The sequence below is a fragment of the Garra rufa genome, chromosome 21 (assembly GCF_049309525.1).
Source record: "Garra rufa chromosome 21, GarRuf1.0, whole genome shotgun sequence".
Taxonomy (NCBI): Eukaryota; Metazoa; Chordata; class Actinopteri; order Cypriniformes; family Cyprinidae; genus Garra; species Garra rufa.
The window spans coordinates 30,923,398-30,949,026 of NC_133381.1; the positions used below are offsets into that span (position 1 = coordinate 30,923,398).

At 38.2% G+C, this 25,629-nt stretch overlaps 1 protein-coding gene across 1 annotated transcript; it reads right to left on the bottom strand.

Moving 5' to 3' along the window:
* Positions 1 to 2,360: 2,360 nt before the first annotated feature.
* LOC141295498 (asparagine synthetase [glutamine-hydrolyzing]-like) lies at positions 2,361 to 25,375 on the bottom strand. Its single transcript, XM_073826716.1, has 9 exons — positions 24,144 to 25,375; positions 23,630 to 23,731; positions 23,415 to 23,542; positions 19,960 to 20,086; positions 15,927 to 16,033; positions 8,366 to 8,466; positions 8,200 to 8,281; positions 7,804 to 7,959; positions 2,361 to 3,290 (listed from the first exon to the last, which is right to left on the bottom strand). Exons 1-9 carry the CDS (start codon positions 24,304 to 24,306, stop codon positions 3,081 to 3,083), a joined length of 1,176 nt encoding a protein of 391 aa, XP_073682817.1. The 5' UTR covers positions 24,307 to 25,375; the 3' UTR covers positions 2,361 to 3,080.
* Between the last annotated feature and the right edge of the window lie 254 nt (positions 25,376 to 25,629).

Genomic DNA, 25,629 nt, shown 5'->3' on the forward strand with positions numbered 1-25,629 from the left:
TAGCCTACAGTTACAAATTACAAGATCACCCTCAGTGTGGTGTATTCCGTCAAAGTGACGGACAGCCTTCAGATTTTTCTGTCACTGATTAAAAAAATTATCGGTTAATGTGACCTCTGGCCCCAACATAAAACTGTGTGCAGTCTCCCCAGCCTGGGAAGATGGCTCTCGACCACACAGAGTAAGACTAATACCACTAGAGTTTTACTCAACCACTGATCTCATCTCTGAATTGCGGCCTGCAGTTCCTCAGAACTGCTTACTCGGGAGAGAGGGCTCTCCTAACCACAACAGAGTCAAGAACAACCTCGGAGATTCAAGAAATTGCAACTTCGGCCATCAAATGGAACCAATCACAACTTCTTTAGAGGCTTCATGAGACTCTCGTTCAACAGCCAAGTCAAATGCATATATTTGGTTTAAGTTATCGTATACTGTGCTTTAAATTAGAAACTGATGGTCAACTCTGCCTCATCCCCCTTCTTCTGTCTGGTCCTAGCCATTCACTTATCTTTCCCATGTACCATGTATGCGTGATTTGTGTGTTTGTATGTGTTTGTTTAGACTAGTTATGTGTTTGTGATTTAGTTCATAAAACCTTGTGCACATACACTTGAGTATTTGGTTCTGATTCTCAGCTTGAAACAAAGTCAATTTAAAGATTTTAACTTGTTACCTGCTCTGAACTACCTTTAAAAAGGTATTTCCCTTACCCTGGAAATTTTTAATTTCTTTGCATTAACAGATAATCAATACTGAGGGTTCGCTAGGCGAGATGGTCAGTTGATTGTAATGTAAATTCTGCTTTATCAAGCTAATTCTGTTAAATTATCTAAATATTGTAATTAATTATAACGAGTTATGATTAATTATTAATATTTCCCCTTTGAGCAAATTTCCTACGTAAGTGTAGTGTACATTTCTATATTTATTATACTGTTAATTTCTGTAGAGATAAAACAGTTTTACAGTGAAACAAGTTACTTGGTACTCTTTTTATGCATACATTTTTACTACTACACTGCAGTACTTATCTCTAATATTTGCTTTAATAAAGTATCATAGAATAGTAAATTGTTATTCTGTTCATTGCACAACTTTTGTTAACATTTTGTTGAGCACAACCTACTTTAGTAAAACTGTGGTTACTACAGTCATGGTTACTACAGTTTTACTCTAGTACTATTACTACAATATTACTATATGAGAACCATAGTATCAAAACCATGGTTTTGAAAACCATGGTATGCAACAAAAAAACATGGTTACTACAGTCATAGTTTACTACAGTTTTAAGGGTCAGTCTGGGGTTGTCCGTCAGCATGTTTGAGGACTCGAATGCCGTGACAGTTCGCAGTTAAATCCTTTTCCTACCTTTTTTTGTAACTCGATAAAAATCCTTGGCAATGAACATCATCAGATGTGTTTAAATTTACAATAATTCTAAGCATCCTACTTGCTGGGGTTTCCATTTTTTTTTAAATATCACATTACTATATAGCATCTGAGATTGCCAATGATCACTAGATTTTATACAGTTACTGTAATGATTCTGTAAATGGTGATCAGCACCCAAATATTGTATGTGGAAGTTACTGCCTTTTGCCTTGATGTCACATATCTCACTTTTTGCAGACAATGCAAAGGCAGAGTATAGTTAAAAATAGCAGTAAAAATCAAGTTTGAGATCATTTTCATTAAAACATCTAATCTATAATTCATTTTTCTGGACAAATAAAAATTTCACGCTATAGCAATTTTTGCCTTTTGTAGGGCAGAGCAGCAATCCACCTATCACTCATGTTGCCACACGCTTAATGCAGAACTTGAAGGCTTAATATAACTAAAATGGGTGAGTTATAAAAAAAAAATAATTAAAATCACCCAAAAACACTTTTTTTGTACCAGGCGGCAAACATGTTTTTTACTGCTGTAAAGTTGGATATTTTAACATTTGAGGTCTATCGGACTGACTACCTTTTGGAGCAAGTCTCTAACGGCCAGTCAATGAATTGCCATTTTAGTCACTTCAATGTTGGTTTCAAGAGAAAGAGCGGGAGTTTGCCGCTTGGTTAAACCTAATGGAGATCAATGACACAGACAGGACTGCCTTGTCCTGTATATCTAAAATACTATATATATATAAAAATACAAAATACTAATATAAAATAAATAACAGCAATGTTATTGAGTTAGCATTACACTATGAGGTTGATTCTATATCACTATTGCTGAATCATTATTGAATTTAACAAAAAGTTTGATCAATCTTGCAATGTGATGTTGATTCTAAATCACTTTAGTTGAAACTATGAAAATATAATTATATAGAGCAATTAATCAAAACACAGATTTCAAGATATAATGAAGAAAAGCTTTATTAGTTTCATGACCAGATCCTTCAAACCAGTAACGTAAGCACACAAAGTCTCCAAAGTAATTCAAGTCTTTAAGCACTGAGTGCAGGAGTGAATATTACATAAAGTGCCAGGTATTAAACCTTGAGAGACTCACATTTAGACTTTCAAGAATAATTATTAAAGGGATATTTTTATATTAAATATTATAAAAATCTTTTGAAAAACATTTACCAATGTGGTTCAGTCATCAACACTACCTAAAATTTCACCTTTGTGAAAATTTTGCATTCAGGGTTTGAATCTCCTTCAAAAACAGTATGATGTTTTCTGAATATTTGTAAAACACCCTTTTGTTGACAACGTTGGCTAATGCAATTATTCTAAAGCAGCTACAAAAATTCTATTTTGGTTAAACAAGCTACACCAGCCTGCTTATGATCCAAAAAAATTACAATCAAAATGTGTATTTAAATACACGGAACATAAGAGTTCAGCAAGGCAGCTTTAGGGCTTGATGAGAGAATGCGACCTCAATTTTTTTTAACATCATTGCATAACCAGAAGATTCTTTACAACTTCAATCTGTGAAGAATTGATCTGTAACAAATTAAATTCTCTGTAGGAAAGACTAAAACCATAAAAACTTGAATTTAGCTAAGTAGGTAGGTGTGTATACTGTAGTAAACGTAATGTTTAGTCAAGGTTTTTAGGTTGATCTAATCACTGGTCATTATCAGGCTTGTAAATGGACAGGGTTCTGGCTGAGGGGTCTGTGGCCTTGATCCAGCGGGGCATCCAGTAATGTGGCGTCCACTCGCAGTGGCCGGGATACATCTTCTCAAAGACCTGTCTGAAGTAGAAGCCCTCTTTGGTTGTGGGGGTATTGAAAGGGAACAGCTTAGCAGCTTTCTCCAACTGAGAGTCATTCACCTGAAGGAGAATAGAGGCAGCAGAAAAGATGGTTTTATAGCACTGTATTCACTCATGACATAATGGTCATTGTGTAATAGGCCGAACACATATTACACAACTTCAATCCCACACTACTGTTTTGCTTTTTTATATAAAAACTATTTAATAATTCAGCTGGACAACAGATGTTACAATTATAAACTGAAAGAGTTTTCCCCACACAGGACGATCTGCACAGAGATCAGGAGTCAGATTTCACTTGTAACAAGAGTAAAGAGAGATGACCAACAAGATGATGGAGGAGGATTTGGTGTCAAAGCAAAAATCAAAAGCACGAATTTGGCAATATTGTATGTTATAAGCAAGTTTTTGTTTGTTTTGTTGTTGTGTTTTTCATTAAAAGTAATAATGATTTACAAACTAAGCATTCATTTTAAAGGGAAAACTCCAAGGATCTTTCATTTATTTGTTAAAACTAGGGGTGGGCATAGATTAATTTTTTTAATCTAGATTAATCTAGATTAAATCTTGGAATTAATCTAGATTAATCTAGATTAAAATGGCTAATTTGAATTCTGCTGAAGGCATTCAGAATATGTGTGCTACCCAAATAATGACTAAAAGTAAGTCTTTGAGAATGGATCATAAAGCTCATAAAGCTGTTCTATGATAATTTGTTGATGAAAATAAATTATGTTCAATTAGATGTACTTGTGTTTACTAACTAACTAACAATGAAATTATTTTTTCTACCTATTAGATTGTGTTTTTTTAACGTCAACACCTACCCAGCCCATTACATGTTACACGTACTTTTATTTTGACAGGTTGCCGTGAAGTTTCATACAGTATGATATGATGCTAGTTTTCTCAAATGAAACGGTAAAAGTGACACTCACAGCAGTTTGGGAGATTGAGTTTATCTGTTCATGTGAGATGAAAATGCCAAAAATTACCAGGAGCGTCACGTGTGTTTCAGTATGCGTGTAGTAAAAGCTCGTCTCCATCATTCATACATACAGCTAGGCAAACGGAACATATCGGATTCATATTAAAACGGTCTTTTTGCATTTCAGTTTTCACATACACTAGTCCATATCGCGATTTGAATTAAGTGACAGGCCAAAATTTGATTTATGAATCCAAAAAACGACGAATTTATGTGGCATTTCGCTATAGTAGATTCGGTTTTTATGAATGGAGGACGACGCGATCCCGTCTGTGTTTTGGCGGAGGAGACTTAAACGCGCGACCATATTCTATATTCTTCGGTATACATCCGCGTTAAACTATCAAGGTGAACGTCATCATAGCTTGCGTAGTTTAGACCCAGCTCCCAACCCAAATTTGAGAATAGATTAACGGCGATATTTTTTTTATCGCACGATAAGAGTTTCACGTTAACGCAGCACGTTAACGCCGATAACGGCCCACCACTAGTTAAAACACACATGAAGTGGGGGAAAAACACATGCTGATGCCACAAATTAAGAATTCATTCAACCTGATTTTGTTCATGTCATTTTAATAAAATCATGGCCACAAATTAAGTTTTTTTTCTAGGGTTGGGTCGATAGACGATGCCATAGACATCACGATGCTGAGCTGGCATCGCGATCCTCCGCCCCACCGCCGCCGCAGCAGCAGCCCGCTCGCAAAAAACACACACTTAATCATGCTATAGCCAAATGAAATGCATGCTTTCAATTTCCGCATCTTTACTTATTTTATTATTATTATTATGAGGAAATAATAACAAGGAAGTTGTTAGTGATCACAATACAAATTACAGTGAACTCCAAACGAATTACACTAACTAGTTCGTTTACAGTAAATGAGGCATACAAAAACAGCAGAAAAAAATCAAAATAGTTTTAATTAAATTAGATTAAATAAACTACACCAAATATGCCTTTTTCATGGTTTTACCATAACGAACAGAGCTTGGAACAAAAAACGAGAATATATTTTTTTCCATCGAAATATGAACGTACAATACAAAGCCTAGTATACATTATAAATAACAGTTTATCATTCAAATACATTGGGAATATGGAAACACTTGGATTTATGTCGAATTACAGAGGTACGTGAACCCAACACCTGGTATTTTTAGTTTCGCTTTGTTTTCTTCACTTTATATATTTAGTTTCATTCCTGTTCTGTTCTGAATATCATTACATTTAAATGATTCGTTTTGGAGTCAGGGTAACAAACTTATAGCTATGTTTATAGTTTAATGTTTATACATAATATTTTGCTTGATTTGGTATCATTTCTGATATTACACTCTCTCTCTAAACATTCCGCTGCTCATTAAATGCGTTTGGAGAGAGTATAGGTTAAGCAGTAATCAATGAGAGCGATTTTGAACTTAACCCTTGTGCGACCTTATGGACATTTTAGTCCATTTCAGTTTTGTTTTTTGTTATAAGTGTGTAATGTATTAATGCCAACTGCATAAATCTTGGCTCAGGGGTGTATTTTTATTGAAATTAATATTTCACCCTCATTTCCTTCAAAAAAATCAATTTTACTCTCCGCACAAAAAATACTCACACTCAGGCCCTTAAGGAAAAAATTGTCCACATTGAAACCCATTAAAACTGCAATTTTTTAACCCATGGCCATTTCACTAGACAATGATGGAATATTTGCTAATAGGCATTTATTCTATCGGAAAGGCTTCAAATATTAAATTCATTTTTTCAAATTTGGCATATAAAAGAAATACTGAAAATGTTATGGGTGTAATTAGTTTGAAAGATTATATTGTACTTGCAATTCAAAAATCCCACTCCATGTATTTGAGTCACACCCTTTGCAGGGTCATAGGGCCATGTGAAAACTAGGAATAACGTCAAAGAAGGTTAATGAGCTTTGAGGTTTTTTCCTTTTCACCCAAACACACATCTTATTCCTTGATTGCACTTTTTTTTATTTGTTATTGTTTTTGTACAGAGATAAAATGTGAGCTTGAATTTGATGTAGAAGTTCAGAAGCCCCTAAACACATTGTTTTTGTTTTCAACATAAGAAAATGCTGATTGTGTAGTCTGGTAGATTTTATACAAAGTTTGAGTGTTCACACAGCCAAACAGGTGTTCGCAAAGCAAAACCTATACATATTTGGTGCTTGAGGGCTTGGTCATTTCATTGCTTGCAAGATGAAGAGACGGAGGAAGCTCTGGAGCTAGTGTTGCCCACTGACAGCGAGCATTATGTAAAGAAACCAGCTTTTAAAGCATTACAGTTCTGAAAATGAATGAATGTTTGGTAATTATGAATAGAAGAGATGCTGATAAAAAAAACAACAGTGAGTAAAAGTTAAATCAATATATAATATTTCTATGACAGTTTTTTGACATGGACATTTTTGTCCATTATGGCCCTAATTGTTAGTTGTTGTTTTTTTTGTTTTTTTTATCTGACACTACATAAAAAATATAAATGCCTCAAAATGAATGTTGTTGTTCTTCATTGACACACCCAAGAAGCTAATAAGTAAAGAAAAAAAATCTGCTTATTTAGTAGGCTATATGAAAATTAACTACTATTTTTCCATAAAAAAAAAAAACACCTGTGGCATTATGTAAACAAACCAGCATTTAAAGGGTTAAAATTCTGAAAATTAATGAATGTTTGGTATCTATGGATAGAACAGATGCTAGTTAAAAATTGACATCAGTGAAAGTGGAAAAAAATATTAATAAATTATATTTGTATGGTAGTTTTTGGACATGGACATTTTTGTCCATTTTGCACCTGTGTAACTTTTTTTTTTTGAACGCAGAAAAAGCTGACTGGTCAAAAATATGTTAAGGACCAACACACATCCTCCAAATACATCTACATAAACCTGCGCTTGCTCTGTCTCGTATGCACGCACTGACTGTCACGATCTAATGCACTTGTTAATGCCGGATCTTTAAAAACAAATACCGGAACACAAAAATCCAAAATCTGACATTTTCCAGAACAGGTCCGGCTCAAATTAAGCACTGGTGGAAACGGTAGGCTACAATTAATTAATTTGTTATAAATTAATTATTTAACAACAACCATCCTTCACCCCCGCCCCCTGCCGAGGATGCCATCGTCCATTGCGATGTTTCACATTAGACATCGTACGATGCCAAATTAGTCGACATTGCCCAACCCTAATTTGTTCCCTCTTTTTATTAAATCGTGACCACGCTGTACAGGTTCTTTCCCTTTTTAATTAAATCTGTAGGTCTTGCATTAAACGTTCCATTTAATATAAGCAAGTTTAAGTTTATCACTGTACTGTTTTATTGTGTTGTGCTCTGCATTGAGAAAAATAATAAATCCACATTTAAGCAGTCGTTTTATTCAAAGGGACACATTTCAAGATCTGTTAAAGTTCAAAATAAACACTACTGATCCTGACCATCACTGACAAATATCCTTTCCTCTAAAATGTGCAAAACAATCACTGTTGTGAAGTTTATTAATCAGTGGGAAATGTCCCCACCCTGGCATCCCTACTGTGTACATGTGTACTGTAGTACCTCAGACTCGATGTGCTCCTGCAGGCTTGTGTACCAGGATTTCTTCATGGATGTCATACCATCACTGAAGGCCTCTTTCCTTCTCCAGAGAATCTCATCTGGGATGAGTTTCCTCCCTTCAAACGATTCCCTTAAGAGATGCTTCTCCACACCATCCTGCTCCAATCAAACAAATGATTCACGTTAGTCTGATTACAAAATCCACTAATATGATATTTGAAAAAGGAAATTAAAACAGAAATCACAATAAACTAAGCATCACTATTATTAGTAATGCTATTGCTCATATTTGTGGTTATGGGTTTTGTTTTACACTTCAGATCAGACACAGCAACTGATGAGGGAACAGATGCAGTTTGGACTGACATGAGGAGGGATGAAGATATCAGGACCCACCTTAGGCACTCTCATCTCTTCAGGCAGAGAGAGGTAATATGCAGTGAAACTATGGTCCAGGAAAGGCACTCTCAACTCCAGTCTAATATAAAAAAATTGGTGTCATTAAATACAGTGGAAATCACCAAGTTAATGTGGGAAGAGAAGGAAGGGATATTTTTCTTACCCATGTGCAGCTGTGGTTCTGTCCGCTCTCAGCACGTCAAAAAGATAAAGCTCTTTCAGCAGACGCACACTTTCCTCGGCACCCGCTTTAGGTGACGGCGCCTAAAAGCAGGCCAAACATTCAATCATGAAGTACAACCATATGACAGAAATGTCTCACAGAATTGTTATTTAAATGCCAAAATGTCATTGTGTTACATAATAAATCTACAAACACAATGCTATACCTTTTTTTCAGAATCGGCTTGACTTTTCTACATCTTTTTTGTAATAAATTTTCACCAGCTATTTAGTTTGATATTTTATCTGATGTCGTGACATTCATACCTTATCAAGTGTGGCTTGTATACATTTGGCGTCACTGTAAATATAAACTGAGCACATAATGACAATAATAATTTAGAGGCGCTCTTCATAAACTGTAAACTAGTGATGGGTCGTTCTTGAACGATTCGTTCATTTTGAACGAATCTTTAATGTGACTCGGGAAGAACGAGTCGTCTCGGGAGTGATTCGTTCAGTCGCGCATGCGCAATTGCGCAACTATGAACGGACGACTCAAACCCGAAAGACTCGAGAGATGAACTAATCAATTCTCTTTCCGGCTCAGGTAGAATAGGGTAAGCTTATGGGGCTGTCACGTGATGAACGAACGACTCAAACCCGAAAGACTCGAGAAATGAACTAATCAATTCTGTTTCCGGCTCAGGCAGCATAGGTAAAGCGTATGGGGCTGTCACGTGATGAACGAACGACTCAAACCCGAAATTATTCAAAATTATTCAACCCCTAAAAGTCAAATTTTGTGCAGAATCTTTTATTCTTTAAAACCGCCAATAAACGCTGCCTGCAAGTGCTTTGAAGCTTCTGTCACCTCTCTACTGCAATCTTGGCCCATTCCTCGCCTGAAAAAACTTTCAGATCACTGATAATCTTTGGTTTTCACTTTGAAAACATTTGGTTGAATTTGAAGAAAGCAGTGGCAATGAAAATTAAACCTGAAGACTGAACAGGCCACTCAAGTACATTCCATAACTGATCCCTGAACCAAGCATAAGTAAATTTTGGATGTATACTTTGGGATGACTGTCCTGCAGAAAAGTCCATTGATCATCAGCTTCAGTCTTTGCACTAAAGGCATCACAATTCTTGCCAAAATGGCCTGATACTTCAAAGAATCCATGATGTCCTTCATTCGGTCATGATTTCCACTTACTGCTACAATAAAACACCCCTCGAACAGGACTGGTCCACCTCAAAATTTGACGATGAAGATGGTGTTCTTCTGCTCATAAGCTCTGCCTTTTTTGCACCAGACATACCACTAATCCATAGGTCCAAAAAGTTCCAGTTTGGTCAGATCACTCTATAAAACATTCTTGCAGAACTCTACATGTCTATCTAAATTAATTTTAACATGTTCACGTCAGCCTTTTTGTTCTTCTTGGTCAAGAGTGGTATTCGGAAAGATGTCTCAACACGAAGGCCATAATTGTCTTGTGTTCATCTTATACTCTGCATTGAAATGTTTTTTCTCCTTTCGTTGGGTCATCTTACAAGTCTTTGGCTGTACATTGCAGGTTTTTCCTCAGTTTTTCTGATCAAACATTTTATGATATTGTGCTTTTTTGTTCAATACCTTTAAAGGTTTTCTGGTACAACACATTTTAAACTAACGAATAAGGCTGCCAGCTGTGTCTCTAGGAACCTTTAATGCCTTGGAAATCTTCATATAGCCTTATTTTCTAAAGTAATACAATTATTTATTCTCAGTAGCATCTCTATAGCTTTTGTGAGAGCTCTTTTGACTTTGTCATATTAGCCACTAAAACCTTAGCATATGCATGGGCTAACTGTATGTATGTGTAACAGCACAAGCTAATTCTGTTTTCTAATAGAGTTTCTAAAGGCTTAATTATGTTTTAGGACAATTTTGTTCCCCACCATACAAACAAGTGACTAAAAAAAAGCAATGTTTAAAAGGGGTTGAATAATTATGACAAAGCTGTGTTATTAAAACATCCTAGAACTCAAAAATATTACATTATATGTTGACTCATATATATATATATATATATATATTTTTATTGGGCTAGTTAAATCAATTTTCAGGCTACCAAAATCTAAAGAGTACCTGCCAGAAGGGCTACCAGAGATTTAGACATTTTGCGAGCCCTGTAAAATTAGAGTAGGCTAACTGTTTTTTTTGTTTTGTTTGGGTTTTTTTGGGGGCATTTTGATTACAATTAAACAGAGTTTTACTACAAAAACCATAAAGTGTAGCAAAACCTGTGTTAATTTACCATAGTTTAACTATAGTATGTTTTTTTGTTTTTAGTGAAAACATGGTTAATTTTTGTAAGGGTTGTATTGTTGTTAGCCTTAGCTCCCTCTAAACTTGTTATAAAACAATGTGAATATTTGTCTGCTAAATTCCTACTCTTTACAACAGTTCTGTCATTTTGTTAATTTTGCAGCAAACTGACTGCAATTGATAATATTTGCAAGCAGTATAATGCTTAACTAAGTAAAACTGCAATAGTCTATTTACAGATGTTTCTGATCTGTTAATGAAGTCCTTAACAAGACAGTTTTGTCTCTCTTCTTTTCTCGCATTCTTTTGGCGGACGCACGGATGGGCGGAGCTGTGCGCGAGAAGAACTGCATTGTGAGTCATGATTTATTAGAGTTTTATTATTGAATAGCGAATTTGGAAATAATCCCTTTAGTACATTCGATGTTACATAGAAACAACAACAATATATGAAAATAAAATATAAATTAGAAAAATGACAGTGGGCCAAATTGGCTGCCAGGCCACCGAGAATTCTCCCAGTTCTCCCGATGGCCAGTCCTCCCCCTGCTTACATCTTGGTCCATTTTGGCAAATCTGCGTGTGTAGCCAAGTTCTACCTGTTGCAATAGTCTCAGCAAGACTCGCTTTCACCACCTGCTGGTGAAGCGGAAAGCAACAGGCGTCGATTTTGTATCGATGCTCAATTGCTCTTCCTGCCATACCCGGATGTGTAGCATCGAATTGCTTGGCGAATTTGAATCAGTGAATTTTTGGAAGCGAAAAAATACGCACCGAAATGTCCTGTCAAGTATCAAAGGTTGCATTGAAATTATTTAGTACTGAAATTGTAAACAATGCAATAGTGAAAGTCGTATTTTAAAATAATCTGTATTATTAACATTGAACATTTTACAAATACAATTTCATGTTTCCACTTGAAAAATTCACAGCCTAAATATCCACCCATGTTGAATTGCACAACCTTAAAATGCAAGCACTGTTAATACAATGCATTTGATTTCAGTTAGTGCTATACAGCACCCTGTTTTGCTTCAAAAACATTTGTCAGTATTTTACTTCCATACAGCTGACTGAACAAATTACTGATATGGAGCAACTGTACCCAGACTCTCTTTTAATCATTCTTGGGGATTTTAACAAAGCAAACATCTCCTGTGAACTGCCAAAACACAACCAGCTTGTTACATGTCCCACCAGAGACAGTAATATATTGGATCACTGTTACACAAGAATTAAAGAAGCATATCACTCTGTCCCACGGGCAGCTTTGGGGCGCTCTGATCACTGTTTGGTTCATCTTATACCAACCTACAGGCAGAAACTGAGAGCAGTTAAACCTATATTAGGACTGTTAAAAGATGGACTAATGAAGCAGAGCGGGATTTACAAGCCTGTTTCTGCCTCACTGATTGGAGTGATTTTGAAGCTGCTACCATCAATCTGGATGAGCTCATGGAGACTGTAACTTCATATATCAGTTTCCGAGGACATGTGCATCCCCACCAGGGCATTCTTATCATTCAATAATGATAAACAGGAAAAACTCAAACAGCTTTGTCACACCAAAAAGGAAGCTTACAAAAGTGGGAATACAATCTTGTATAACAAGGCCAGGAACAGACTAACAAAGGAGACCAGAGTGTCTAAAAAGAACTACGGAAGGAGAGCTGGACATCTGTAAACAACTCAACAAACCTTCTTCAGTATATAGCACATATGCACATTCATAATTCTGTCTATGGAATCTTTTTCTTTTTTTCTGTATATTTTTATTACTACTGTTATTTATAATTTATTTTATAACCTCTTTAAAATTCATGTTTTTACTACCTTAACTTTATGTATATGTTTGCACTGTTTGTACTTTCTGTACTGGAAGCTCCTAACACCAAGACAAATTCCTTGTGTGTGTGAACTAGGGCTGGACCAGAATATTCGATTATTCGAATATTCGTTCGGTGGGTTGGCATTCGATTTTAAATTTTGAGATTCGAATATTCGTTTTTTTTCATACACCTTGCATCCCCCGCGAAACGGTTCTCATTCGGCTTAAATATGAATGAAGAAGATCAGACTGCTGTGCCACTAACACAGAGACAGCAAAAAAAAAAAAAAAAAAAAAAAAAAAAAAGATTGAGTAATATTTGAGAGACACTATAAAGTACAGTCGGGCCCACTTGGTGGAAGCAAAACTAGGGCTGTGCTGTCGCAATGACAACCGCGCCTCCGCGTTTAAATGCACGCAGTAGGCTAAAGCTGACCGCAAAGCCCCAGCAAAAATAATTATCATGAATGTGTCGGGGGAAAAATTAAGGACATATTTGAATTATTTATTAATAAACTAGTATTTGACACAAAGATGAAGTTGACGATCCTGACTCGCCATTTGCGCCTTTAATACCTAAATGCATATTTATGGATTAGGCCTATAGCTAATGAAAGAGTTTTGTTTTCGATTTTAATTATTTAAATTATTTTTTTTTTACAGTTTCGGATGATATATTAGTCTTACCTTTATGAGCAAAAATGAAGTTTCACATAGCGCTGGCGCTTCATGTTTTGCAAAGCTGCTTCAGCTTTACTCTCTGCACGAACGATTGGATATGAGCCTAATAGCACACATTTATCTAGGTTAAATGATTCAACTAATATTGTGATATGCTTTAAGTTTTTTATATCTATGGCTTTTAATTGAAATCGTGATGACTTGGTCGTTACTTTAAAAAACAAAAAACTTAAATTTAACAAATAAAAAGTGTTCCAAATATATTTCTAAATTAACTTTATAACCTAAATAAAAGAAAATAAATGTAATCACTTTGCCATTAAAAACAGCAGCTGTGCAATGGGGAAGAGAAAGAGAAAAAAGACCGGTTCCAGTCGGACTCGGGTCAGTAATTCTGATGAGCTGTCCGGGCAAGGTTTCAGGAATTTTTGCAACGAATGTTTGATTAATAGCCTATTTAACATGCTAGTTTCATATTTAAATGTATTAATTTGATTTTGGCGTTTTGTAGGCTGCTTGTTTACTGACGGAAGTGCTCAAATAAACACGCACGTTTGTTAATAATGTTTGAGCCTCATTTATTTTGGGTTTCAAAATAATATACATAGGCTATGTATTTTACATATAGGCTTATTTACACAAACGTTATATATATATAATGTATATATATTTATTTATAAATAATTTAAATATAAATAATTTATTTATATATAAACACTGCGCCATTTTTTCGTTCTTTTATGTAAATAGCCTACCCTTTACGGTGTCAGTAATTACTGTGCTGCTAATTTCTGATTTAGGAGTGACTCGTTTGTTAAAAAATGTTAGGCTACCTTATTAAAAGTATTGCTCTTAACAGACCTGTGTTTTGTATCACTAGCGCAAACGTCCGTTCATGAAGCATAAGCTCTGCCTGCGTGAGGCGCGCCGCATCCAACTAGCAATGTTCTATTACAATTTATTAATTCTGAACGTGTTGTCCATATTGCACCAAAATGCAACACTGCACTCCCTTGGGTCCACAGCAAAAATAGTTTGGATGAACTGTTCTCGACAATAAAAATGCAAACAAAAAGACATTCCTGCCTTTATTAGAGAGAAGAATATGTTCAGCCCCTCCCACCGAAGCTTCGAATATTCAATGTGGATTACTACAGAAGCTTCGAAGCTCAAAAAATGGTATTCGGACCAGCCCTAGTGTGAACACACTTGGCAATAAAGCTCTTTCTAATTCTGATTCTGATCTTTTTCCACATTTGGCTCCTAAACTCTGTAACAGCCTTCCTTATAATGTTTGGGGCTCCGGCATAAAGAGCTGATAATAAAAAATAAAAAGTGTTTGTTAAATTTGTATTAGAGCTGCACAATTAATCGTTACAAGAATGCGATCTGGATTCGACCCCCCACACGATCTTAATACAGCATTTATAAGATTCAGCCAATTATATTTTATTTATATTTTACAAAACTTTCGCTAGCCTAATTACAGACTGCTGTGAGCTGATGCAGTGACAGGTTCGCTGTTCTCTCAAACATTACATAAAGTAAAGATGACGTTTAAATGGTTATTACATTTAATAAATATTTGAGACATTAGCTGTCAATCGCTCCGTCTCACAGCGCACATTTTGTCAGATGCAATTCATGGCGCCTCTTTCTCAATGCGGCACTCATTCACATCAAATGCTCACTCAGTGACAGAGTTCCACTCACACAGGGCCATAATTTCCACTGGGGACACGCTTTTCAAAATCCCGTTGGTGTCCACCCACTTTCAAATGGTTTTGTTAAAGTAATCTCTTGTATTGTAGAATGCACGCTCAGCGCCGCCAAGAGTTTCGCGCGATAGTTAAAACGAAACCAAAAGTAAAACGCGCACACGCATTCAAAAGGAATTTTAATACCCTGCGTTTAGAGAGCGACTCCCCAATCGCGCTCTCTATTTTCACTTTGAATATTGATAGAGGAGGACTTTGATCGTGCCAGATTTATGGACCAGCAGAGCAATGGAACCATTTATGAGCATGACGATCCTGTTGCTCCCATTTTTGAACAGAGACGTGAAAATGAAGAATTGAAATTTAAATCTTTATAATTCATGGACAGAAACATTTTGTAATATGATTTTGATGTACATTGTCCATGTTAATGCAATGTCTGATTTTAAAATGGCTTTCAAAGGATGAATTTTCATCTGATATATCATCATTTCTTATTATTTCTAAAGTGTAATAGGGAAAAAGGCAACAAGGATATGAAAAAGGTCAGAACTCCTGTTATGAAGTAGATTTTTGAGGTGCACTCTTGTCATAAATTAATCTATGACACACTCTTGTCATAAATTATTTTTCCTACATAATTTGTAACAACAAAATGTCAAATATCTATTTAGGAGCCTTAGCAAAGTTTATTATGTCTTATTTTACTGCTATTTGATAACCTAATGTTCAGGGGTAAATCTTTAAAAAGCTTTAAAAAAAAAGTTCTCAAGAATCAGAATCGTGCAGCTCTAATTTGTATATTATGTGTATTTGTAACATGTATCTTTGTTCTTATTTTTAAAAACAAAGATAAAATAATGACAGATTTTTATCTGAGCCCACTTTGGCCTAAAAATCTGCAATTCTTTATTCTTCATTTTTAAAATAGGGAAATTATTTTGGCTGTACTGCTCAGACAATTTTCAAAATAGTAAAACCAACATGACAGAATCGTGATACAATTGTGAATGACATTTACCTTATGAAAGTAGATATATCCTTGTGTCAGCTCATCTGAACCTTCACCTGAGAATATCACAACACTGTCGGACTTCTCACGGATGTACTTCGATATCAGGTACATGCCTGCAGAAAAACAAAAATCACTGAATGCAAATACTGTTCTGCAAAGCACTGCTGCCACCTAGTGGCTTTAACCTGAGATTGTAAGGGTATGATCTGTTCAGATACACAAAACATGGCAAGACTTCATCAGTGAATAGTGGTGTGAAAACCAAAAGTGAACGACGGGCTGTAAAACACCAAGAACAACCACTGAAGACCATGCTTCTTCAAAAACCAACATCCATGAAAGAACTGCAACTTTTAAAACTTGATGTTATGATCATAAAACATGGCTAGCTGGAACAACAAGATGAGCTTCAATGTGTGTCCTGGCCAGATCAATCACTTGGCCTAAATATTGTCAAACCACTGTGGACAATTTTGGAGAGAAATGTGAGAAGTCAATTCCCTCTTCCAACACCTCTGAAGTAATTGACACATTCTGATAGACAACATTAAGACAGGCACTATTCAAACAATGCATAAATCTGTTCTATGAAGGCTGAAAGCAGCATTAAAAGGTATATTTTGGTAAAACACCTTAAAGAAATACTGTTTTTTCCCTAGGGGTCTAAATTTTATCCAACCCCTGTACATTAATAAAACACCAAGTAGCTTAAAGAGAGTTGTATTTGTACAGCATGCCAGGCAAAACAGAAAGAACTCTTCCATTTGACGTTATAATGCTGATTACGTGTTTTTCAAGTTTCAGACCACCAAAAGAATTCACATGTTTAAATGAGTAGAACAGAGGATTGATCAATGGACACAGTGAAAACAGAGCAGTTTTATTTTTGACACACAAAACCGAGATGAATGAGACATGGAACTGACAGAGAAATCAGCTATATTCCTTCCTTACTTAAAATATTTGGTTAAAGACATTTAATTTGAAACTGCTTAGTAAAGAGCCATTTGAGTGGAGAATCGGGAAGATGGATGTCCGCAGCTCATGGCAAGTTAAAGAGTGTTTCATGTTCTAATGCTTATCTTACTCATCTGGAGTTAAAAGATGCAAGTAAATAAAGTAAGTTTTTTGTTTATATTATATGTGATTGTTGTGGATTGTGTTACTATGTGGAAGAGAATACAGGTCCTTTTAAAAAAATTAGCATATTGTGATAAAGTTCATTATTTTCTGTAATGTACTGATAAACATTAGACTTTCATATATTTTAGATTCATTACACACAACTGAAGTAGTTCAAGCCTTTTATTGTTTTAATATTGATGATTAAAACAACCCAAAATTCCTATCTCAAAAAATTAGCATATTTCATCCGACCAATAAAAGAAAAGTGTTTTTAATACAAAAAAAGTCAACCTTCAAATAATTATGTTCAGTTATGCACTCAATACTTGGTCGGGAATCCTTTTGCAGAAATGACTGCTTCAATGCGGCGTGGCATGGAGGCAGTCAGCCTGTGGCACTGCTGAGGTGTTATGGAGGCCCAGGATGCTTCGATAGCGGCCTTAAGCTCATTCAGAGTGTTGGGTCTTGCGTCTCTCAACTTCATCTTCACAATATCCCACAGATTCTCTATGGGGTTCAGGTCAGGAGAGTTGGCAGGCCAATTGAGCACAGTAATACCATGGTCAGTAAACCATTTACCAGTGGTTTTGGCACTGTGAGCAGGTGCCAGGTCGTGCTGAAAAATGAAATCATCTCCATAAAGCTTTTCAGCAGATGGAAGCATGAAGTGCTCCAAAATCCCCTGATAGCTAGCTGCATTGACCCTGCCCTTGATAAAACACAGTGGACCAACACCAGCAGCTGACATGGCACCCCCCAGACCATCACTGACTGTGGGTACTTGACACTGGACTTCAGGCATTTTGGCATTTCCCTCTCCCCAGTCTTCCTCCAGACTCTGGCACCTTGATTTCCGAATGACATGCAAAATTTGCTTTCATCCGAAAAAAGTACTGTGGACCACTGAGCAACAGTCCAGTGCTGCTTCTCTGTAGCCCAGGTCAGGCGCTTCTGCCGCTGTTTCTGGTTCAAAAGTGGCTTGACCTGGCGCCTGTACACGGTGGCTCTAGATGTTTCTACTTCCGCAGGTCCCCCAAGGTCTGGAATCGTTCCTTCTCCACAATCTTCCTCAGGGTCCGGTCACCTCTTCTCGTTGTGCAGCGTTTTCTGCCACACTTTTTCCTTCCCACAGACTTCCCACTGAGGTGCCTTGATACAGCACTCTGGGAACAGCCTATTCGTTCAGAAATTTCTTTGTGTCTTACCCTCTTGCTTGAGGGTGTCAATGATGGCCTTCTGGACAGCAGTCAGGTCGGCAGTCTTACCCATGATTGCGGTTTTGAGTAATGAACCAGGCTGGGAGTTTTTAAAAGCCTCAGGAATCTTTTGCAGGTGTTTAGAGTTAATTAGTTGATTCAGATGATTAGGTTAATAGCACGTTTAGAGAACCTTTTCATGATATGCTAATTTTTTGAGATAGGAATTTTGGGTTTTCATGAGCTGTATGCCAAAATCATCAATATTAAAACAATAAAAGGCTTGTACTACTTCAGTTGTGTGTAATGAATCTAAAATATATGAAAGTCTATTGTTTATCAGTACGTTACAGAAAATAATGAACTTTATCACAATATGCTAATTTTTTGAAAAGGGCCTGTATCTGTACACAGACTATAGTTAAAGGGATGGTTCGGAGTAGAATTGACTTCATTGCTATGCACTCCGAAGCCCATGTAAATACCCCATCCGAAGTTTTTTTTACCTTAGTCGAACATTTATGGAGATATTAGAGTTTTTCGAATTGCTTGTTATAGCAGTAGACGGTACATGTAGTGTATCTCAAAAATTGCACCACTAAACGTGCAAGTAATCTTACCAAACTTGTACAGTAGTGTAAATAGGGTATGTACTCACAAAACGCTACATCGGAACATTTGTAAGTCCACCATGAGTGTTTTAAAAACACGTTTTACCCGAGAACTACTAGTCTCAAAAACTACAAATGGCGACACGTCGACGGCACTTTCCTGGTTTGGGAAAAGCACGTAAAAGTCCTCCTACTACATCTGTGTGCATGTCAACTTGTAGGAGGACTTTTACGTTCTTTTCCCAAACCAGGGAAGTGACGTCGACGTGTCGCCATTTGTAGTCTTTGAGACTAGTAGGGATCGGGTAAAACGTGTTTTTAAAACACTCATGGTGGACTTACAAATGTTCCGATGCAGCGTTTTGTGAGTACATACCCGATTTACACTACTGTACAAGTTTGGTAAGATTACTTGCACGGTTAGTGGTGCGATTTACGAGATACACTACATGTACTGTCTACTGCTATAACAAGCAATTCGAAAAACTCTAATATCTCCATAAATGTTCGACTCAGGTAAAAAAAAACTTTGGATGGGGTTTTTACATGGGCTTCGGAGTGCATAGCAATGAAGTCAATTCTACTCCGAACCATCCCTTTAAGCTACGTTAACTTAACTCTGTCTAAAGGATTTACAAAAACATTTATTTCATGTATTTAATGTTCTTTATATTCTTTGGTTTTACTTTATTTTATGTGTATTTAGTTCTCACGGCATCTCGAGTTGGTTGGTTATACTTATGGTGAATCAGTCAATAAATAAAAGAATCGATAAATCAAAGAATCCTTGTGCTTGTGAAATTACTGGGGGGAGCTACATGATATAAAGTTGAGTTACTAAAGGAACATTCATTCAACTCTTAAAATACCACATCAATAGGATTGTTCCTTAAAGGGATAGTTCATCCAAAAATAAACTATCATTAATTACTCACCCTCATGTTGTTTTAAACCCTTAAGATCTCACAAATTAAGATTTTTTTATGGAATCTTATGGGTTTGGATTGACGTGAGGGTGAGTAATTAATGACAATTTTTAATTTTGGGTGAATTAACACTTTAACACTTATAATTAGTATAATTAGTCTGATAAGCTCCTGTACTCACCAACAGAGGCACGCACAGTGGTGATGTCATAACTCTCCAAATGTAAGATGACTTCCTCCACCGCTCGGATACCCTCCTCAGGCGTGAAGCTTACCTCATGGTGTTCACTGCCAATGTAGTCTGCCACCTGCCACACAACACCACATAAAAACTGATCTACTACCACACAGAACACCCCAGGTTACATATGTAACCGTGGTTCCCTGAGGGAACGAGACGCTGCGTCAGAAACGCTATGGGGAACCACGCCATTGGCGAACCATGCTTTGAATCCATATCGACTGTCAAATAGGAGGGCGTGACGTCACAGGTGTGATGACGTCACAGACCAGGAAGCTATAAAAGCATGTGCGCCGGCTACGGCGTCAGCTTCGAAATATGAAGCGAGCTTTTTTGGGGGAATGCGGAAGAATGGGTTTGAGACGCAGTGTCTCGTTCCCTCAGGGAACCACAGTTACATACGTAACCAGGGACGTTCCCTTCCGGAAACTTGGAGCTGCGTCAGATACGCTATGGGGAACGAGATGCGCATGCCTCCAGAATTTCAAATTCCTGCCCAGGAACTAGGACAAAAGGACAGAGGGGCCAGGAGTGGCAGAAAGGTCAAGGTCTTAGAACCTGACAAAAGTGAGTGGCGTGGACCATCCCGCTGCGTTGCAGATGTCCTAAATTGGGACACCTGCAAGAAGAGCTTTGGAAGTGGCCATAGCGTGGGTTGAGTGAGCCTTGACTCCCAATGGTGAGGGGAGGTCAGAGGACTCAGACATCTATGATCCATCTGCTCAGAGTTTGTTTAGATGCCGGCAAATCCCTCTTAGGTTTACCAAAGCATACCAGCAGCTGGTCCGACCTACGCTACAGGGCAGCTCTGTGGACGTAGGTGTCCATTGCGATTTAGCTTCTCTTGGTCTGGTTCTGTGAAAGGAGGACGACAAAAAGCCTGAAGCACGACTGGCTGTGGCGTGGAGGTAGGGACCTTAGGGACATACCCTACTTGAGGGTAAAGGAAGGCTTCGGCCATGCCGGGCGCAAAGTCAAGACATGAAGGGGCCACCGAAAGGGCCTGCAAAGAAGACAAGGCTAAAGGAAGCGTAGTCTTGATGGAAAGGAAACGGTCTGAGATCTCCTCGATTGGCTCGAAGGGAGGACCACAGAGGGCTTCAAGCACCACAGCCAGGTCCCACGTGGGGACCCGGGGTCATACTGGAGGCCTCAGCACACCGCGGAGGAAGCATATGACGAGGGGATTCTTGCCTACAGAAAGGCCACCAAGAGGGGTGTGGTAAGCCGAAATCGCCATCCAGCCCCAGAGGAGCTGGAAGAGTTAGAGAGAACCAAAGGGGACATTGCAATGTCTCTTGAGTCCAAATCTGCTGCACCACGTCTGGGTGAAGCATCCATTCCCCGGGCCTCAGCCCCTGCCTCAACAGATTGTCTGCTCCCAAATTGAGATGCCCAAGAATATGAACTGCTTTCAACGAAAGGAGTTTGTCCTGGGACCACAGAAGGATCTAGTGTGCCAATTTATTCAAAGGGCATGAACGCAGACCCCCCAGGTGATTGATATAGTAGACCACCGCTGTGTTGTCGGTGCGCACATGCCGATCTCTCAGGTCCGGGAGGAAGTGTCTTAGTGCATAAAACACGGCCAGCATCTCTAGGCAATTGATATGCCAAACGAGATGGCGACCACTCCCCAACCAGTGAGGGACGCGTTCGTCGCTAGCGTAACACGGCGTCAAGGAGCTCCCAGCTCCTAAGCCTCGCCGCGTGACCTTGATTGTGCGAAGCGGGTTTCTCCTCGGGGAGAACCCTTTGGTCTTGAGCCAACACCAACACCCTATGACATGGACGGTCTCCTTGATGGCACGGAGAGCAAGTTCAGAGGTACGACGTTGTTTGTTTATATTAACTTCCTCGCCAGCGTTAAGATCGTTCAGCAGGTCGGCTTGGTATGCCTGCAACACCGACAGGGTGTGCAGGCAGGCACCAGCCTGATCTGCTGCCGTGTATCCCTAACCCACGAGCCCCGAGGTTGTACGTAAGGGCTTGGAGGATAAGGTAGGAGCCTTCAAAAACGATGCCACGTCGGGGGACAGATAGCTGGCCAAAGTCTGTTCCACCCGGGGCATCGCCTTATATCCCCTCTCGGTAAGCCCTGCCACGTTCCCATAATAGTCGGAGGACAAAGGTCCGAAAGGAGAATGGTCTATTCCACGACCTCTCTACCTCAGTATGGAGGTCGGGGAAGAAGGGAAGGCTCCTATGTGGAGGAGCCCGTTTCCCGGGGGGAATAGACCGCAGAGCGGGCTTCCGACCCTTGAGAACGGGCTAAAGATCTGTCAGGTGAGGAAGACAGGGGGTTACCCGTCTCCATTCCCTCCATCAGATCTAGCTGCGAACCCCACGAATGCAGCCGCCACTCCGCCTCAACGGAAGCGGGACCACCACCGTGGGGAACGCTAGTTAAGGCTACTTTCTCAAAAAGAGCCTTCCGGGATCGGAGCACTCGCACTGGGAAGGACTCACAGTGCGCACAGCATCCGATCCCAGGCAGACCACGCACAGACTGTGTATCCCCATCAGTAATGTAACACTGACAGGGAGGAACACACAGTCTGAAACGCGATCTGCCCTCGCTCAGACTTTTGCCCACAAAACTATCTACAGACAAGTTTCACTCAGAAATAAAAGCTTGTGCAAAATGGCAAAAAAAAAAACATGAAACAGACACAGAGCGCTTCGCTGAATAACAGAAGCTGACGCTGTTGCCGGCGCACATGCTTTTATAGATTCCTGGTCGGTGACGTCATCACGCTTGTGACGTCACGCCCTCCTATTGGACAGTCGATAAGGATTCAGAGCGTGGTTCACCAATGGCGTTCCCCATAGCGTTTCTGACGCAGCTCGAAGTTCCCGGAAGGAAAATATGAATGGCACCAGTTTTGGGTAAATTACTTACAAATTGTTTATTGTTAATTTAAAACAAATAGAGTACAAGTCTTAAAGAGTCAAGTGTTTTATTTTGGACCAAATAAAGATAAAATAGATGTGTTTAAAGATGGCTAAAGACTCAGCTGCTTGGATTAAGTTGGGTAGGGTTATTTTTGTGCCTCTTTGGGATGATACAATAATGCGCCTTTCACTTAAGTCAGAAGTAGTGAATTTAGGTGAAGGGGTACAGAGCCAGGGCCATTAAACATTGCATTAAACCAGGGATTCCCCTAACAGAGGTTAATGTAAGATGTGCAGTGGGTTTGTGAGTTGTGAAGAAAAGGGCTTCAGTTGATAGTGACTTAGTAACAGCTGTATCCTGCATATATCATCGTGACAAAACTAGCCTGTAATGCTTTAAAGTCAACACAAAGTGGACTGTTTTCATAGAAAGTGTCACACAGATCAGAATATCAAGGAGTAAAATGCACATGGCATTCTGAATGTTCAGTGTCAGTTACCTTGCGTGCAGCAGCAACATCTGGGCTGTCCTCTGCGCCAATGGCAAAAGTCTGAATGGGATACAGAAGCTCCTCTTCTTTGGCCAGTTTCACAAGTGTCGCAGCAACCAGACTCGAATCAAGACCACCTGCAGTAAGAACATCATGGATAGGGTGAAGGTTATAAAGTCAGAGTAACAAACCTACAAACCAGATAATAAAATGAGAACATGTACCTGAGAGGAGGCAACCAATTCTTCTGTGAGCCATCAAGCGTTTCTTTACAGCATTTTCAAACAGGATCCTAATGTTGCTCTTGACAGTCTCCAATTTAAAGCCTGATGAAAAAGGAGAAATTAATTTCTCTTTAGTTTTGACTGATGGTACAGTGAATGGATGTTTATTACAGGGACTGGAAGTAACTCAGAAGTATTTCTCCCATTCATCTGTTTCATAGATATTTAAATGAAAAAGGACACAAATAAAACTGTGGACCTTTGTGTGACAGAAATTTAAATTCAACTGTGTTCATGAGAGAAGTAGCAACATCCAATTCAAGAACATGTTAAATCAGATATTTTCAATAAATCGATTGATCCAGTATGCAAAACTGGACTCAATGATGTGTTAAACTAGTGAATAACTTAATTTCAGACTGTCACACAAAGCTATCAAATTGCTTCAGAACACGTGGAATATATAAATGCACAAGTAAAATGGATTACTTTTATAACATTATGAGACATCTACCTGTGCCAAGACCCTTCAGATTGTTATAGGAGGCATGTTTAGGTTCATCTGTGCAGCAGTGAAAGCGATCCATAAGCACAGACTCCACTTTTCCATTGAGCTTCAAGTCGAACACTTCAAAGTGTCCTGGGGGGAAGGGAGTGATCTTTGCAGGGGTGGACATGGAGTGTGTGACTTGAGTTAAACCTGTTTAGATCAAATTACAGTGAAAATGTGACGCTGTTAAAATCATATTCTTCTATATGATTTTTTTGTGTGTGGGGGGGGGGGGGGTACAAAACACTCCAATTGTGACTCTAAGTAAGAAATGAATAAATAAATTACATACATGCCCTAAATTAACACGATGTCGATATTTCATGATTTGAATATCACGGTTATCGTCAGTACCGGTGTACACACACACATATATACAGTCGTGGCCAAACGTTTTGAGAATTACATGAATATTGGAAATTTGATAAGTTGCTGCTTAAATTTTTTTCCAAGTGCATGTCATGTCATGTGACTTGAGTGAGCGATCACACTGGGTTACTACTCAGGGCTCGACATTAACGCTTGTCCGGGACAAGTGGATTTTGTGAAAGGGCAAGTGAAAGGGGATTTTAATTGCCCTACCGGATAAGTAACCTGATTAAAACATCAATTACAAACAATAACTAGCGCAGCAACGAAACTTTGGTGAGCATAATTCTGATTTTATTACTTAAGATGACTGAAAACGGACGGTATCAAGCTCGTGCAGACTATCTGACTCACAGAAAATCAACACTAACAGGCTCAACAGTATACACAAAGAAACAAACATACTGCGGTAGGAAAGCACCATTACGATTGCAAACGTGAGTGACATTGATTTTATACAACAGTAGTTCAATAAACTAGTAGTTAATATTAACTGACTTACATTTTAGACACATCATTAACCATTTTTGCAAACGAAAATAGTTCTAAGCAACAGCAGAACCTCCGTGAACACCACAGCGGTGTTTCAGTACTGAATGATTTAGCATTTTTTTTCAATGAATCGAGTCAGTGAACGAACTGGTTGAATCCATCTATGGTTGAATCCGTGACTTGCTCATTAAGACAGTGACTACTGCCACCTATTGGTGGTTCGGTTTTATATTTAAAGGTATTGCATTTTTCCAATATTTTTGTATAACATTAATCTTATTACATTATTTATGTATTTGCAATTTTACTGTGTAAATGCATTTTTTGGAACCTCTTATCTTCATTAAACAGTCTAAGTAAATACAGTCAAATGTCAATTTCATTGCAGGCCCGGTTTTTCCTGTGCAATGGAAAGATGGAGTTTGTTGATACTGATTTAATTTGTGCAACATACAGAGTCTAATTATTCTAATTTGATGTATTGATAAAATTTAAGAATTTGATGTGAATGATGACACATACAGTTAGTAAGGTTAGGAAAATAAAGTTAAAAAGTGTCCTAGAAATCAATTTAAGGCAAATATCACAA

What these genes read in the sequence shown, in the direction of transcription:
- LOC141295498 (XM_073826716.1), bottom strand. Translation starts at nt 24,306, where the DNA reads ATGTCCACCCCTGCAAAGATCACTCCCTTCCCCCCAGGACACTTTGAA. An exon ending in ATGTTGCTGCTGCACGCAAG is followed by an intron (nt 20,087 to 23,414) that starts GTAACTGACACT and finishes GTTGTGTGGCAG; the next exon opens with GTGGCAGACTACATTGGCAG. An exon ending in AAGAGATGAGAGTGCCTAAG is followed by an intron (nt 7,960 to 8,199) that starts GTGGGTCCTGAT and finishes TGATTGGAGCAG; the next exon opens with GATGGTGTGGAGAAGCATCT.